This window comes from Euprymna scolopes, chromosome 34 (genome assembly GCF_053919585.1).
Source record: "Euprymna scolopes isolate OS-2025 chromosome 34, ASM5391958v1, whole genome shotgun sequence".
Classification (NCBI taxonomy): domain Eukaryota; kingdom Metazoa; phylum Mollusca; class Cephalopoda; order Sepiida; family Sepiolidae; genus Euprymna; species Euprymna scolopes.
This window is the reverse complement of record NC_136515.1, coordinates 19538560-19555024: the sequence shown is the minus strand read 5'-3', so window position 1 is coordinate 19555024 and position 16465 is coordinate 19538560. Positions and strand designations below refer to the sequence as shown.

General features: G+C 34.4%; 1 protein-coding gene across 2 annotated transcripts in view; it reads right to left on the bottom strand.

Annotated features, from left to right (window-relative positions):
* The window catches only part of LOC145259109 (protein FAM114A2-like), a 63189-nt gene that overhangs the window by 27453 nt on the left and 19271 nt on the right, over window positions 1–16465 (bottom strand). For both annotated transcript variants that reach the window (XM_080116772.1, XM_080116773.1), the window contains exons 2-7: window positions 14473–15033; window positions 10426–10519; window positions 9012–9131; window positions 5112–5248; window positions 2494–2746; window positions 1134–1295 (exon numbers count right to left, since the gene is read on the bottom strand). In XM_080116772.1, the coding sequence (XP_079972898.1) occupies window positions 1134–1295; window positions 2494–2746; window positions 5112–5248; window positions 9012–9131; window positions 10426–10519; window positions 14473–15009 (1303 nt within the window). In that variant the 5' untranslated portion in view covers window positions 15010–15033. The remainder of the gene's footprint in view (window positions 1–1133; window positions 1296–2493; window positions 2747–5111; window positions 5249–9011; window positions 9132–10425; window positions 10520–14472; window positions 15034–16465) is intronic.

Here is a 16465-nt window from a genome sequence, read left to right as displayed (position 1 = left end):
TTAGAGCGGACCTGGGAGCAATGGCAATTAAAGGGTGGCTCCACACTCCGCAAAGCCCACAAGCTGGGGCCTCACCACTGGATGTAGTTTAAGGTCATATCCAGGACCAAGATTCAAGGAGACATTCACTGAGTTTTCTTCAAGGTTTTATTTGGAGAGAATAATGTTATCTTTGTTAATTGTTTAAGAACTGCCTAAGTTAACAAAATAAGTGATGCAAACGGACAGAAATATGTCTCATTTGCATGGCTTCCTGAGAGAAACTAATTAAAAACCTTTTGAAAACATGATGTTATTCGCATTCATCATTCAACTGTTTTGTCTAGAGCAATGGTTCTCAACCGGGATCCATGTGGACCTCCATGGTACATGTAACATTAATATCGGTTCAATCCTCCTTCAAGATAAACTGTTGATTTTCTTTACATTACTGAAAAATAAAATAAGCTATAAGGGTTCACCAAAATACATTAAGAAGAAAAGAAAGTCATGATTAAAAAATGATTGAGAACCATTGGTCTAGAGGGCTTGACCTCTGCCCCTGTCAAAACAGCGGAGAAATAAAAAAAAAAAAATTCATAGAAGACTTAGCATTGTGTGTTTGTTCCGGCAGCCATCTTGTATCTATATAGTATCATAAATATAACAGCCGAGAATATTCATCCAAATTATCGGAAGAAAGCTCAAAGAAGTTTCAAAAAATTAAAAGAAAAGCCCCAACCTTCATCTTTGATGGTAATTTCAAAAGCGTCTTTCAATGTCAACAACTGTGATTGCCCTTGTGCTTCACTTTCATGCAGGAAAGATACAAGGAGACATTTGCTTTTCTTCAAGGTTTTATTTGGAGAGAATATACTTAGGAGAAAGGGAGAGACTAATGTTATCTTTGTTAATTATTTACTTCCCAACTTAATGAAATAAGTGACACAGGCAGACAGATAATCGTCTAATTGGCTATGTCTTGTTCGCATGGCTTCTTGAGAGAGACGAATTAAAAACCTTTGTTCTTCCATTTGAAAATATGCAGTCATTCACATTATAATATAACGCCAGAAAAAAAAAAGAAAATTCATAGAAGACTCAGATACGTATGTTTGTTCTGGCATCTTGTAATTATATAGTAAAAGCCTGACCTTCATCTTCGATGGTAATTTCGAAAGCGTCTTTCAACGACAACAACTGCGACCGCACTTGTGCTTCACTTTCAGAATTTGGTGACAACGATTCGAGCATGAAACCAAGTTTCGCTTCACTTTGCTGCGAAAGAAGCTGAAGAGCGTCCATGTGAGCCTGGCCTAAAAAACAAAAGCATGTGAAAAATATTTTTTGAAATTTGAAATATAAAGCTGGCTCAGACTGCTTTACGCCACATCAACCCTTTTGGGTTATTAATTGCTAAAACAATACGCGTGTCGTGAGACTGAGAAGCGATTACATAAGCATTAAAAAGCAAATGACTCCAATAAGTTTCTTTCTTTCTCTGTTTTTGTTTCAATATGTATTCGTCATTTCCTAAAACTAGCAAGTTTTAACATGAATGTGTTAACTCAAAAGTGTCATCATATGGGACAAGGAGAAAGAAACAACCTTAGTAGAAGTTAGTATCCCCAATGATGCTGGGTTAAACAGAGCTGAGATGGAAAAGATAACGTAATAGCAAGGGAAGATTTCTGTTATTCCAGTAATTATAGGAGCAACTGGACTCATGAAAAAGAATTTAAAAAACTACCTGGCAAATATACCCGGTGAACCAAGTGCAACAGAGATTCAAATAATTGCACCTAAAGGGACGGTTAGAATCTTAAAAAGATTTCTTAGTTGGAATGTATGGTTGGTTGTTTTCGTTTTACGGCATATTAACCTTTTTCAGATTATTTAATGCCGAATCTAGTTATTTTGAAGAACGATTTTTAACGGAGTATATTCTTTTTATGTCAGATTCTATTTAACTCATAGTTGGAACCCTAACAGGTACTACCACTCCGGGTCAGAGTGGACCTGAGAGCAATGGCAATTAAAGGGTGGCTCCACACTCCCCAAAGCCCGCAAGGTGGGGCCTCACCATCGGATATAGTTTTAGGTCATATCCAGGACCTGGAATGTATGAGATAGCAAGTGAATGTCTGACATCTGGTAGGATGGCCCATCCCCAGTTAGAAAAAAATGATTTAGAAAATTGAAAAAAAAAAAACTTGTATACTCAAATGTTGGTATGATGCTTGGCAAACTCCGAAGACACTATTGTCATCCAAGATGACCTCTAATAATGCCAGGGACCCTTGTCACACATGCTTCAATATATATTTTTTTTAAATGGAAATCGCTCCAGATAATGCATGAAGTATATTGATGTAAGGAGCTAAAAAAGTTATTACTTCAAGGCCAAAAACATCTTTAAAAATGTAAGTATTTAAAAAGATTATGAGGTGCTTTTTCTATGAGGCCCTAACTGTAAAGGATTTCGGTAAATTAAGGAACCGAAATGGTCCGTACCTTGATAGTCTTCAAATAACGTAGCAAAGTCCGATTTCAACGCTTCTTCGTTTTCCTTGGCAATTTTTTCTTGGATTTCCGTCTGCTCTTTTGCTTCTTTTAATAAATCTGTCAACTGAGGTGATTCTCCGCGTTCAAAAAGCATCTTTGTCTTCTCGCGTAACACTGTTCGATCATGCTCGTTGATTGCATCAAAGGTTTTGCGCCCAAGAGATTCAAGAACATCCAAACTTCCAGAGACAAGATTCTTGCTCTACAAATAAAAAATAAAAACACACAAGGGTTATCTTCCTTTGATCACTACTACAGCTGCCATTGCCATTGCACAAAAGCAGCATGCATTCTACAAATTTATTCGGCATAAGTATAAGTACACAAACGTTTATAAGAAGCCAGAAATAATCGTAAAAATGAAATAATCGTAAAAATGAAATAATCATAAGAATGAAATAATCGTAAGAATGAAATAATTGCAGCTAAAACAAGGTGCACCAAAGTGACTAGGAAACATATAGAGTTGCAAAAATTAGGAACTTGTGATTTCTGGAAAATTTATGATAGCGTGTTGAATTCACAATTTCCCTTCTATCCAACAACAACTGAGAAAGCTGAACTGCCTGCCTGGCGGTTCACCTCCAACTCCATCTTAAACCCCACAAACTACTCCCTCCCAAATTTCCTTTTGTGGACAAAAGCCACACTTGTAAACCTGAAAATCACCTCTTCTCATGTAAAAACATAGACAAAACGTGTCTGGTCTCATCCTTGCTATACTAATTAAGAAATGCTCCACTGAGCTAGCCCCTATCCTCTCCAAACTCTTTGACAAATACCTAGCCAAGTCTTGCTTCCTTGATGGCTGGAAAATTACCTCTATGGTACGAGTATTCAAGAAGAACAGACCCGCTCAATTATCATCTTGACAATTTCTTCCACTCTTTGCTTGAGTCATTAATCAATCCAGTGCTCGTCCGCCATTTTGTAAAACTTCTTTCTACCCAGTAGTATGGATATGTAACCATCGCCTCTGAATGCATATTACATGCACTGGATAATGCAGGAAAAGCTAGGGCTGAAGCTCTTGGCATATCAAAAGCATTTGACAAGGTCTAGTATGAAGGGCTTCTCGCAAAAATTAAATCATATGGTATTTCTCGACGAATAATCTATACTGTCTGATTTTTTTTGTCTCAACTGTTTATTGAAGGAAAAATCTGGACTTATATGGTGTTAAGGTGGCTTCAGAAAGGCCATTTCGACTAAATTCAGATAGTCCTCTTATTGGTCCAAAAGATTATTTGTTTCAGTGCTTGTTAAGCTATAATCAATAAATCAATTTTTTTTAATACAGTGTAACCCAGATATTAGAGCTTTTGGGGGGTGGGGGCCCTGTAGCTCTCTTATTATATCTGGGTTTCTTATATCCGGATTACACTGTACACTAACACAAGCTCTAATTTGGGACCAGAGAAAATATTTCTTTTATCTGTTTTTCTTATATTCGGGTCTGTTATATTCGAGTTACACTGTATATCGTTTTAAGCAAAAACAATATTACTTATTTAATTGTCATGTTGAAAATAGTAACATATCTAAAAATTACGAAAATTCATTGAGTAGAGCAACTGCTATTGTGTTTTTAGCATGGCACAAGTAATCTAAAATATTCGTTTTGGAGTTATGTCCCCAGTGTGTAGACTCCTACTATCTATTTTATAATCTATAAATATAAAAGCGAAAATGTATGTATGTTTGTATGTGTGTTTGCTTTTTCTGTATGTCTACAAAAGGCTTTTTTCAGAGAAGCGGTCAGTCGGTTCACAACTTTTTAAAACTTTTTATATCACATATAAATCGTAATATCTCAGAGTTAACAACGAAGCTCGCCTGTCTATTTAATTTGCTCGACTTTGGAAAGATATATATTCAACATTTGTCGCTCGCCGCATGTGGGTTAGTCTTTTTCCTATAACATCTTGGGAAGCGTTCCCGCAGTAAATGAAATACTATCCCGCAGTCAAACTTGACCTCATTAACGCATTAAAACAGGCACCTGCCAAATCCAAGTAATTAAATAAATTCAAACGTGTTTCCGTTAGCATCTCGCGGTGGGGCAATGGTTAACGTCGCATGTTTTTTTTTACACTTTAATTTCCAACTTTGCCTCAAGGGTTCGGGTTCGATCCTCATACTTACCTACCAAAACATTTTTTTTACCCCCCCCCCCCCGAGATTCCACACACACCTCAAAACACCCGGGCAATGCCGGATACCCCTCGCTATTGTCTAATAAAAATGTGATTTTATCCAATTTTCCATAAAAATTACTTTCCGTAAAGTAATAAATTTCTACTCAATGATTTTCCATAATTTTTGGATATATTACTATTTTTGGTATCACAAAATGTAATATTGTTTTTGTTCAAAACAACATATTTGATAAGATCGATCTGTCAACTGGATCTTAACAAGCACCTTTGTTTTTATTAATTCAGGTGAACCTGGTTCAAGCATATTCATTTCAGACACTGAGCGGTAAACTTCCAGGACAAATAGTCATTTAAAAAAGTTCTGAAAGATAACGTTTCTGTGAGTAGAAAATAAAGCACAGAACTGACCTTTTCTTGAACGGCTCCAGTAATTTTTGAAACGCCTCCCCATCCAGACCACCATCCTGTAGCATTGGCCGAATCGGTATATGTTTCTTCAGACTTATTTATGTCATCAGTTGTATCAGCGGGAGAGTGATCAGCATCTAGAAGAAATTTCGACAAAAAAATGCTGAAATTAAACACCATCATCATCATCGTATTCGTTTTACATGCTGGCATGCACTGGACAGCTTTAAGAAAAATTGATTTCCAAACTAACCTAGGTCTTTATCCCTCTCGCAAGTCCATTTTTTAAAGCTTCCGTCCCTCTAAACTAAACCTGTTACCTCAACTGTTGCTGTAGGTAAAAATGTTTATTTATAAAAATATTAATATACTAGCAAGCTACCCGGCATTGCCCGGTCATAAAATACGCTTAAATATGATATTTTGATTAATGCAGATTTCGTATTTATTATTATATTGGACCCAATATATAGTAATGATTTAAATTAAAAAAAAAAAAAAAATGACTTATACGTCACCACCGAGAATCAAAACGAAAACGTTTAGCTTACAATTTACTTTTCCCTTTGACGTTAATGCCTGAGCTATGAAAATATGTTTGCTACAAGGCTAAAAATTAAAACACGAACCAATAGCTACTACGTTATGCATGCATATTCGTAATGCCATCGTTCAACCTTCACCTGGCAAATTCCATTTTTTGATTTTCACTTTTTTACCAATTTTCCCTGGCTAAACCCAAATATAAAGTTATGCATGGGTTTGAATACTCTATATATTAAGTTTCATGTCTGCAGACCAAAAGCTGACAGAGGAGTTTGATAGGCAAATTTTTTTAAACAAATATATATACACATACATAAATATATAGAAAGATGTTTGTGTTTACTATAACCTATTTACACAAATATTACGCAAGTATAAATCATGTAGAATATCTGCATGAATATAATTACACGTAATAGTTAACTAAAGATGATCATCCCATAAGAAAACTGAAAAAACTAATAGGGAATTAATTAAACTGAATGTTTAAAAGAATATGCAAATTAGCTAGATCTTTGGCCAGTGAATGCAATTCCATGACCCATATATAACAAAGTTGTATTTTCTTTTTAAATAAAAAAAAGGGTTTTTAATATGAATATCAGTACACAAAAACACCCCAAATTTATAGGAGTATAGATTGTAATAGGGTAAACTAATATAGCTTTATTAGGATAATGGACTTACCCAAAGACTATAAATATCTAACATATTATTTGGTAACAATTTGTGGCAGTTATGGCTTCAGAACCATGACGTGTACTTATGTAACATACTTTTGTTAATACGCTTTTTGTTAACAACGCTACTGTGTTTGTTGTGATTATTACTGGCTTACTATGGCGATGTGGGATTCGAAACTTACATTGCCACAACTCTGGCAACAGAAGATGCCGTAACAATTTGGCTCCCATAGACAATAGACAATAGAGAAACAAGTGAAGCATGCATGGTCCCCCGTGAATGCACAGTGAACATGGCATAAAAATATGACTAAGTTCAGTATTAGCCCCCCCCCATTAGCCCCAAAAGTCTCCAGGGGACGTCAAATCCTGGTAAAAATGAATAAATGGTGCAGTTTTAGGCCTTAACATGTAAATTTGAGTTCTGTACCATGCAAAAAAAGAAATGACTAAGTCCATCATTTGCCCTCTTGCCCTAATTAGCCCCAAAAGTCCCCAAGGCCTTAACATATTTAAATTTGAGTTTAGCACCATGCAAAACTGCTAAATAGACATACACAGAAAATTTTGTACAAATATGGTAAAATAGTCCCCAAAATAGAGTGCTTTTTATTAGCCTTAAAAGAGCCCTTAGGACACACCCAAGAGTTATCGCGAAGTATAGACAAACAAAATTATATAGAAATCAGTTAATTACAACTTTTCAGAAAGTTTTATAAAAATCCAAGGCATCCATTTTTTTTTAATAAGCACAAAAGTGTCAATTTTAACCATTTTAACCGGAAAGGCATCCCTAGGGAGGCAGCCGGAGTTTTTCCAGAAAATCCATTCTGTTACTTTTTTACTCATATCATGTTTAATGTTTGTGCTAAATTTCCAAAAATTCCAAGGCGTAGTTATTGAGAAAAGTGCGGACAGACGAAACAGACAAGGGTGAATTTACAGGTCCACCCTCCTTTTATCAGGGAACCAAAAACTGGTTTCATTAGTATGAAACATTCCCGTCTGAGCTTCAATCTCTGGTCCCCTCCCTCGCCAATCTTACACGAAAAACACTCGTCTAGCTGAAACCACTGTCAAAAATTTTCCCAACTCTTTATCTGTGCCAAAACCAAAACGTAGATTCCATGAACAAAGCTTCTTTCTTAGAAGTGCAGGCTTGTGGAACTCTGTTCCGTTTGCCTGTTTCCCACCTGACTACAACCTGGATGTCTTCAAGTCCAACATAAAAAAATTGCTGATGAATTGTCCCCTTAAGTAAGACACTTTATCAAATCTCCAATACTAATGTACTGTACATGCAATAACCCTTATCCCAGAGTGGCTTCCGGGCCTTGATAAGTGGTGACCACCTTGCAAAAAAAAAAAAAAAAAGAAAAAAAGAAAGTTATCTAGATAGTTTGAGATTTGGACATCTCTGGTAAATGGGGGTGGGATGGCGGGGGTGACTTACGTTGTCTTGGAGATAACTGCTGCAGAGAGATCATGTGGAATCTGTCTCCAGTTGATCTTCACGATGGTTTCTTGGAGATGAGGAATGAGCTATGCAGCTAAATGGATAGAGGTTCACCAGTGTGGATTAATGCCTTTGAATCTACATTCTAATTACAGGGTTGTTTCAAAAGTAAGGCCTCCTATTTTTTTAACTAAAACAAATTGAAGAGCTACGAAGATGTTAAGTCGTAACATTAGAACGAGCCTCGTAGATGTCCTTTTCTCTTCCTTGCAACCTCTATCTCACAGAAGAGATGTTGAAAGTTTGTCTCTGCTGTATCGTTATTTTCATGGAAATTGTTTGACTGAGCTTCAATCTATGGTCCCCGCCCTCGCCAAACTTTCACAAGAAACACTTGTGTAGCTGAAAACACTATCAATAATTCCCCCCACTCTTTATCTGTGCCTAAACCTAAACGTAGATTCCATGAACAAAGCTTCTTTCTTAGAACTGCACGCCTGTGGAATTGTCTTCCGTTTTCCTGCTTTCCGGCTGACAACAATATGGTTGTGTTCAAGTCTAACGTAAATAAGTTCTTGATGAGCCGTTCCATATAAGTTATCAAATTTACCGAATTTTCATTACTAATGATTACTATATTGTCCAATTTCTACTGTACACTCTTTAACCCTTATCCTTGAGTGGCCTCTTGGCCTTGATGATGTGGTGATGCCTATGTAAAACAAAAAACAAAAAAACGAACAACCCTTTGTGCTCCAAATTATATTTTTCTACATAGTTACCAGAATTCTCAACGCACTTTTGCCAGCTTCTTTAGATACCTCAGTCGTAAAAGTCTGGAGTGTGCTTTGTCACTCACATCTGTCACCATCAATGAACCCATCTCCTAACTGTGCTGGCATCAACTGCAGCAGCTTTGAAAATTCTCAACAGATGCTGGTGAAAGTTGATCGGTTCAATTTTTTTTCTGAATGGAGACATTCAATGACACATCTCTGTGTCTGATGCATGTCCACGACAGGAGTTGCTTTCTTAGAGTCTTACACCATAAATATCTGCGGCAGAGAGATGCAACTTTCAGATAATGAATGTGTAAGTACAGTCATCATAACAATGCAATGTGCAATCCCCTCTGATCCATTTAGGCAGAATAAAAAAAAAAGGAGACATTATCTTCGGAACACCCCTTGTAAAAGAGAAGAGAAGAATTCTTACCTTGCTCAACATTTGAATTTATATTTTCAGCTTCTTTTGCCTCACGAGCGAGTTCTTCAGGTGTCGGGACAACCGATAAACCAGACTCAACTGTATCTATGATCGTATTGACGCCATCACCTACAGAAAATTGTTTTAATTTTAATTAGAAAGAAAAATAATGGAAACATTTCATATTGGATAAGGCCAAATAAAAAAAAAATAAAGTTGTTGACTTTTTTGTTTATACAAAATCATAATGTGTTTGTTAAAATTAATTTAAGTTATTTTAATCTGAGCTTTCGAAAATGAAAATTTTTCCTTGTCAAAGTAAATACACCAGACAGTATCCTTGAACAAAATAAAATACAATATCTATCTGGTTGGGCTCCTTGCCCGAACCAATGTGACTCTCTCTCTCTCTCTCTCCAGATTTCTCTGTCTTCCATCAGCTGCCTCAGATTTTCAAGATCACAGTTGGCATCATGTGCATTTCAGACACAATTGCATCAGAGATTGATTATGGAGATTAGGAATAATAACGGTTCAAGTATCGAAACCTGGAATACACCCACATAATTGTGATCTTGTGTGTATGTACAGGGATCAAGAATGACTCGAATGTTTCCTTTAGCGATGGAGAATTGGATTACATGAAATATTTATCCAGTAATACCGAGCTAAATGACTTTACTGAAAAAGTTACAGAATCTACATGAAATCTAAGAATCTATCTCTACCAATCCCCTTCTCTTTCTCTTTCTCTCTTTTTTCTAAAATAAAAAATTAGAACTGCTTGGTTTTTCTGAGGAAAATATTAACTGTCTCTGATCAGTGTTTGGTGTTCGTACGCCATTTGACGAAACAAGTGTAAGACAAAATAAAAAGTATATTATGAAAGAAAAAATATTAGCACATATATAGTTAAGTGACTGTCGTAAAACAAACAAAAACATTCAAAATTAAGTTTAAAAAAAAAAAAACCAACATATTTTTAGGCTTTGCTTCAATTTTTTTTTGTAAATTACTGCCTCAATTTTTAAAATCAACATACAATTTTTTTCAATCTAAGACGCTGTTGTGGTGGCACACATTCATTTGCATATGTGGATAGTAATTACACATAAATAGGAAGACTCAGTTAGTCTGAGTGTGTGTTCACCAGAAGCCACCGAAGGCCGCCGAGAGCAGATATGTTTCTCCAGCAAAGACTCTCTTATTTGACACCATTATGTAAATATCGTGTAAATATACCTTTTCCTAATACACTTCTTATTTGATCTACCTTTGTTTGTTGGGTCGTCATTTGTATTGCTTTCTACGTTACTTGTTTCAACCTGCAAACTTAACAGACGCAATGTTGATTGTAATGGTTTGCTTCATAACACATCAACCCTAAAAAAACAAAAAACAAATACAAGGTCTTTTGACTTACCTAATTGCGTTGTGAAAGTCGTAACAGAAGAGGCAGCCGCTCCAATAATTGAGGAACCCCACTTTGCCCAACCCCAACTTGACTGCTGTGATTGCTGGAAAATAAATAAAACATTGGTTACAATAGTAGGTACTTGTACAGTTTAATCAAGACATTAAAAAACGAAAATATCGAAAAGAAAGGTTATATTGGTTACAATAACAAGTCTACTTAACTGAAAGATTTAAGATTTCTTTGGGAATATGATTACATCTTGTTGTGATATGTTTGGCAAAATGTTGCACATGATCACGAAGTTTGTTTTTTTTTATAAAGGAGTCACCACCTTTCAAGGCCAAGAGACAACTCGAGGATAGGGTTTAATGGGTGTATGGTAATCAATGGGACAATATTGTAGTAATCGCTAGTCGTGGAAATTTGGTAAATTGGATTACTTAAGGGGACGGCTCATCAAGAACTTGTTTACGTTAGACTTGAAAACAACCATATTTATAGCCAGGGGTGATAAAAACGAACCAATCCGATATCAGAAGCGCAATATAAAATATACTCAGTCTCTTCAATTTTTTTCAGTTATAGTTTTTTGTTATTACACAGAAAAAAAGGGCCATTGCTGATCCCGATTGGAATAATCCTACCATCCTTTACCTAGTATTCTTTACAATTCAAAGATTCTCTGAGTGGATTGATACTGCTGATTTTTGCTTGAGCCAACTGCATTCAATATTTGTGATTGAATACTTTTTTTTTGTCATCCCTTTTTTGATAATTTTTCTATTACAAGAAATGTTCTCCAATCAAGAGGTTATGGGCCCAGTAGTTGCCTTTATTTTGATGGATTGCAAATCAAAATTTGAATTGCGGTAAGTGAAATTTTTAGGATATTTAAGAATATCGGTTAATATCGTTGAACTTATTGACCAAGGTATCTTGATCAATCTATAATAATGTGTTGGTGTCCCTAATTTTACAATATTTTCTTCGGTTGCAATATTTTTGGCATAATTTTGCTAGTTATGATCACAAATATTTGGACGATTATATTTATAGCCAGGGGTGATAAGAATGAACAAGTCAGGTACAGAATTGCTATATAAAATATCTGTAATTTCTTTCAAATTTTTTTATTCATAGCTTTACGTCTTGACAGGAGAAGAGGGCCACTGCTGATCCTGACTGGATCAATATTACCATTCTTTACCTGGAATTCTTTACAATTCAAAGCTTATCTAATTGGATTGTTGCTGCCAATCAACTATATTTGATATTCGCAATTGGATAATTTTCTTTTTTCTATGAAAGAATTGCTTTTTTTCACACACCTCCACTTCCAAGAAGGCAATGCATATTTTCTAAATCGGCAAAGAGAAAAGACTGATATGGAACACTTAAAAAAAAAATTTAAAAAAAACAAACCCAAAAACATAAATAAAAATCTGAGATTCTTAAAATTATATTTTCAAGATATACAATTCCATAGAGAAAAATAAATTCATGCTGCGACTTGTTACGAATAAATTACAGAGTACTCTTATCTACGTAATGAAAAAGCTTCTCTGACTGGATTGATGCTACCAATTTTTGCTTGGAACAACTACATTTAATATTCACAATTGGATATTCTTTTCTCTCTAATAGAGTTCTTTCTTTTGCCATTTCTTTTTGGACCATTTTTCTATTACAAGAATGGTTCTACACTGAAAAGAGAGAAATGGTATGAGAATGACAATGTGAGTCTTAAAGACAGACTGATGATCTCAGAGGAAGATCGAGTCTGGACAGCATAGGGAGAAATGTGCAAGGCAGGAGACTCCAATGGTATGGCCACATTGAAAGAATGGATGAGAGTTTTTAGGTTCGTAGTAGTATAAGAGTTGAGTTTATAGAGAAAGAATCAATAAAATTGAATTAGAGAGAAAGAGAGATAAACAAAGACCTGGCTAGAGATAGGTTAGTTCAATGTGGATGACGATGTATCACTGCATAGCACTCATGGGATTAAACAAGTGCAGCTGCAAAACATGCATGGATATGAACAGAATTACCACTGAGATGGTGTATCAATCCTGTTTATTTCTGCACTGAGGGGCAACTACATTTATATCTTAACAATGAGGCTTACATTTAAATTCTTGGTATGAGAATGGAACTACGCTCTGATAACCCTATCATTTTTTTTATTGGAAAATGCTTTTCTGTGTAGCATAGATGTCTTTTAAAAATGATATCTCTAAATTATGTTTGTCCACATGTCTATGCAAGCCGCAGAGATAGGGACAGATAGCAGTTCTGGCATTTAAAAGCCTGTATTTCCTTGTTCTTGTGGGGGAGACAGGTAAATTTGAAAAAAAGTGTTACGGAAAACATGATTAATATAGCAACTCTTTGCTTGACTCAGATTGACAGGTTCTTGACAAAAGACAAAAGCAGCCAGGCTGAAAAAGGTCAGATCAATGTTGACTTATCAGCCTTCTAAACGTCAAAATTCAGAAAAATCTGTTGAAATTTAACGACAATAAATGATATGCGTGTCTCTTATCTTTTTATCTATCTTTTCGTTCTATCTTTTTTTTTTTTTAAACGGTGATCACCACTTATCAAGGCCCGGAAGCCACTCAGGAAAGTATTGTAAAAACATGTGACAAGCTAGGGGGTCATTCCATGTCAATTCACCAGGCCATTACACCCACCGACATCGACTTGGTTGGTTGGTTGTTTTTGTTTTATGACATATCAACCTTTTTCAGGTTATTTAATGCCGAATCTAGTTATTTTGAGGAACGATTTTTAATGGAGTATATTTTTTTTTTAAGTCAGATTCTATTCAACCCATAGTTGGGACCCTAACAGGTACTACCACTCCGGGTCAGAGTGGACCTGGGAGCAATGGCAATTAAAGGGTGGCTCCACACTCCCCAAGGCCCGCAAGATGGGGCCTCACCATCGGATATAGTTTTAGGTCACCGAATTACTTGAAATTTGGCACAAATATTCCACTTCATGAGTTAGGAAAATTTGCCAAATTATTTGGTCCTAAACCTTACTGTTCGGATTTTAGGGGTGTGTGTAAAATTGGCATATTTTGCTTCTAAATTTATGCCACAAAACGCCACGAAATTTCAGTATTTTATAAAATTTTCAAAAAAATACTTCCACACATTCAATATTTCTGAAATTTGGTAGGAAGGGCATTTAGGGATTGTAGAATCTGAATATTTAATTATTTTAACCAAATTATTTGGAGAAACTTTAAAAAATTTTTGCAATTCTTTTTCCAATTCAGAAAGTATAGGAAACAACCTAAACATATTTTTTACTAAAAATTTTATTGATAAACAATAATCATGAAAGAGTATGGCACAATCACGTTGACACACCAGATCACTGAAGTTAAGCAATGTTGAGCCTGGCCAGTACCAGATGGGTGACCATTTGGGAAGGCTAGGCGCTGTATGTACCTACTGGGAAGGTTTGGTGTGGGGCCAGCACCCTCACCCTGAAAAAAATAACTCCTTGCTACAAAAGAATCTACAAAGTTGTAGATAGCCTATGCCCCTCCAGGGACTCAAGGCTATGGATGGATGGATGGAATAATGAATATGGCACAAAAAATGAAACAGGAACAAATAACTTAATTTACAAAAGCAGCTGTCAGTGCCTTCTGCAAGGACATATCTATCACTTACAATGTATTAAAATAGTTACCTCCCCTTTGTTAGCAGCCATAATGGCATAAATGTGTACACTTTCATAGTTAGTAAGTAACATACGAACGTATGCACACTCAAGGCTGCCCTTGATTAAGGCATGTGCGACCAGTTGTGTCGTATCAAACGACACCGCAACACATACTAGACGCATTCTAAACAGCATCAGGCCCCTCTGCAATGCATTCACTAGTAACAAGCTTTTTTTGAAAGAGAATCATACGGGTTAAGAAATTTGGGTGACAAGACCACACAGAAAAACTGAGAAAAAAATAACAAAGAGCATTCATTGACCAACGGAATAATTCAAAGAATTTCAGCCAAAGGCAGTTCTTCTTACCGTTTCTGATTTTTGGTCACACATCTGTGAATCAGCACACGTCGTATCACGAGATTCTTTAACTTCTTCATCTTCCAAATCTGCTGCTTCTGTTCCCTTTTCCGTCTCCTCCTCCAAAAGCTCTTTCGGACTGCCACCACCATCATGGAACAAGTTATTTCTGCTAGTCCGATTACTCTCATCACTTTCATCTGTGATGCGTATTTCTTCAAGATCTGGCTTTGACGAATGCATGTTGTCAACTTGAAGAGAAGCGCTTTCTGTAGAAATGATACTGTCCGAACTTTCAAAAGATAATTTCTCAACGCTTATTTCTTCCTCGTTCGACTTAGCTTGTTTGTTTTTCTTTTTCTTTTTCCTCGTGTTCTTGTTTGACGTCTTCGCATTTTGGTCAAATTCCATACTGGATAATACTTTATTGTCTTTCATGAGAGAAGAGCTCTCTAATGATGGCTTCTTGTCCTTTGCGTCAACTTTATTCTCCTCCACATCTTCATCTGCACTTCGAAATGCAGCTTCATCTTCGGATTCTGACATTGCTATGGAATTAAATTCCTGCACCTGTAAAAAAAATAAATAAATAAATAAAAAATTTAAAAAAAGATATTTTAAATTATATTACAGTATTGATTGTTATGGAATTAAATTCCTGCAAAAAAAAAAAAAAAAAAAAAAAAAAAAAAAGATATTTTAAATTATATTACAGTTCTGATTGTTATGGAATTAAATTCCTGCAAAAAAAAGAAAAAAAAAAGAAAAAAAGATATTTTAAATTATATTATGGTTCTGATTGTTATGGAATTAAATTCCTGCAAAAAAAAGAAAAAAAAAAGAAAAAAAAGATATTTTAAATTATATTACGGTTCTGATTGTTATGGAATTAAATTCCTGCAAAAAAAAGAAAAAAAAAAGAAAAAAAGATATTTTAAATTATATTACGGTTCTGATTGTTATGGAATTAAATTCCTGCAAAAAAAAGAAAAAAAAAAGAAAAAAAAGATATTTTAAATTATATTACGGTTCTGATTGTTATGGAATTAAATTCCTGCAAAAAAAAGAAAAAAAAAAAGAAAAAAAGATATTTTAAATTATATTACAGTTCTGATTGTTATGGAATTAAATTCCTGCAAAAAAAAGAAAAAAAAAAAGAAAAAAAGATATTTTAAATTATATTACGGTTCTGATTGTTATGGAATTAAATTCCTGCAAAAAAAAGAAAAAAAAGATATTTTAAATTATATTACGGTTCTGATTGTTATGGAATTAAATTCCTGCAAAAAAAAGAAAAAAAAAAAGAAAAAAAGATATTTTAAATTATATTACGGTTCTGATTGTTATGGAATTAAATTCCTGCAAAAAAAAGAAAAAAAAGATATTTTAAATTATATTACGGTTCTGATTGTTATGGAATTAAATTCCTGCAAAAAAAAGAAAAAAAAAAAGAAAAAAAAGATATTTTAAATTATATTACGGTTCTGATTGTTATGGAATTAAATTCCTGCAAAAAAAAAGAAAAAAAAAAGAAAAAAAGATATTTTAAATTATATTACGGTTCTGATTGTTATGGAATTAAATTCCTGCAAAAAAAAGAAAAAAAAAAGAAAAAAAGATATTTTAAATTATATTACGGTTCTGATTGTTATGGAATTAAATTCCTGCAAAAAAAAGAAAAAAAAAAGAAAAAAAGATATTTTAAATTATATTACGGTTCTGATTGTTATGGAATTAAATTCGAGCAAAAAAAAAAAAAAAAAAAGAAAAAAAGATATTTTAAATTATATTACGGTTCTGATTGTTATGGAATTAAATTCCTGCAAAAAAAAGAAAAAAAAAAGAAAAAAAGATATTTTAAATTATATTACGGTTCTGATTGTTATGGAATTAAATTCCTGCAAAAAAATGAAAAAAAAAGAAAAAAAGATATTTTAAATTATATTACGGTTCTGATTGTTATGGAATTAAATTCCTGCAAAAAAAAGAAAAAAAAAAGAAA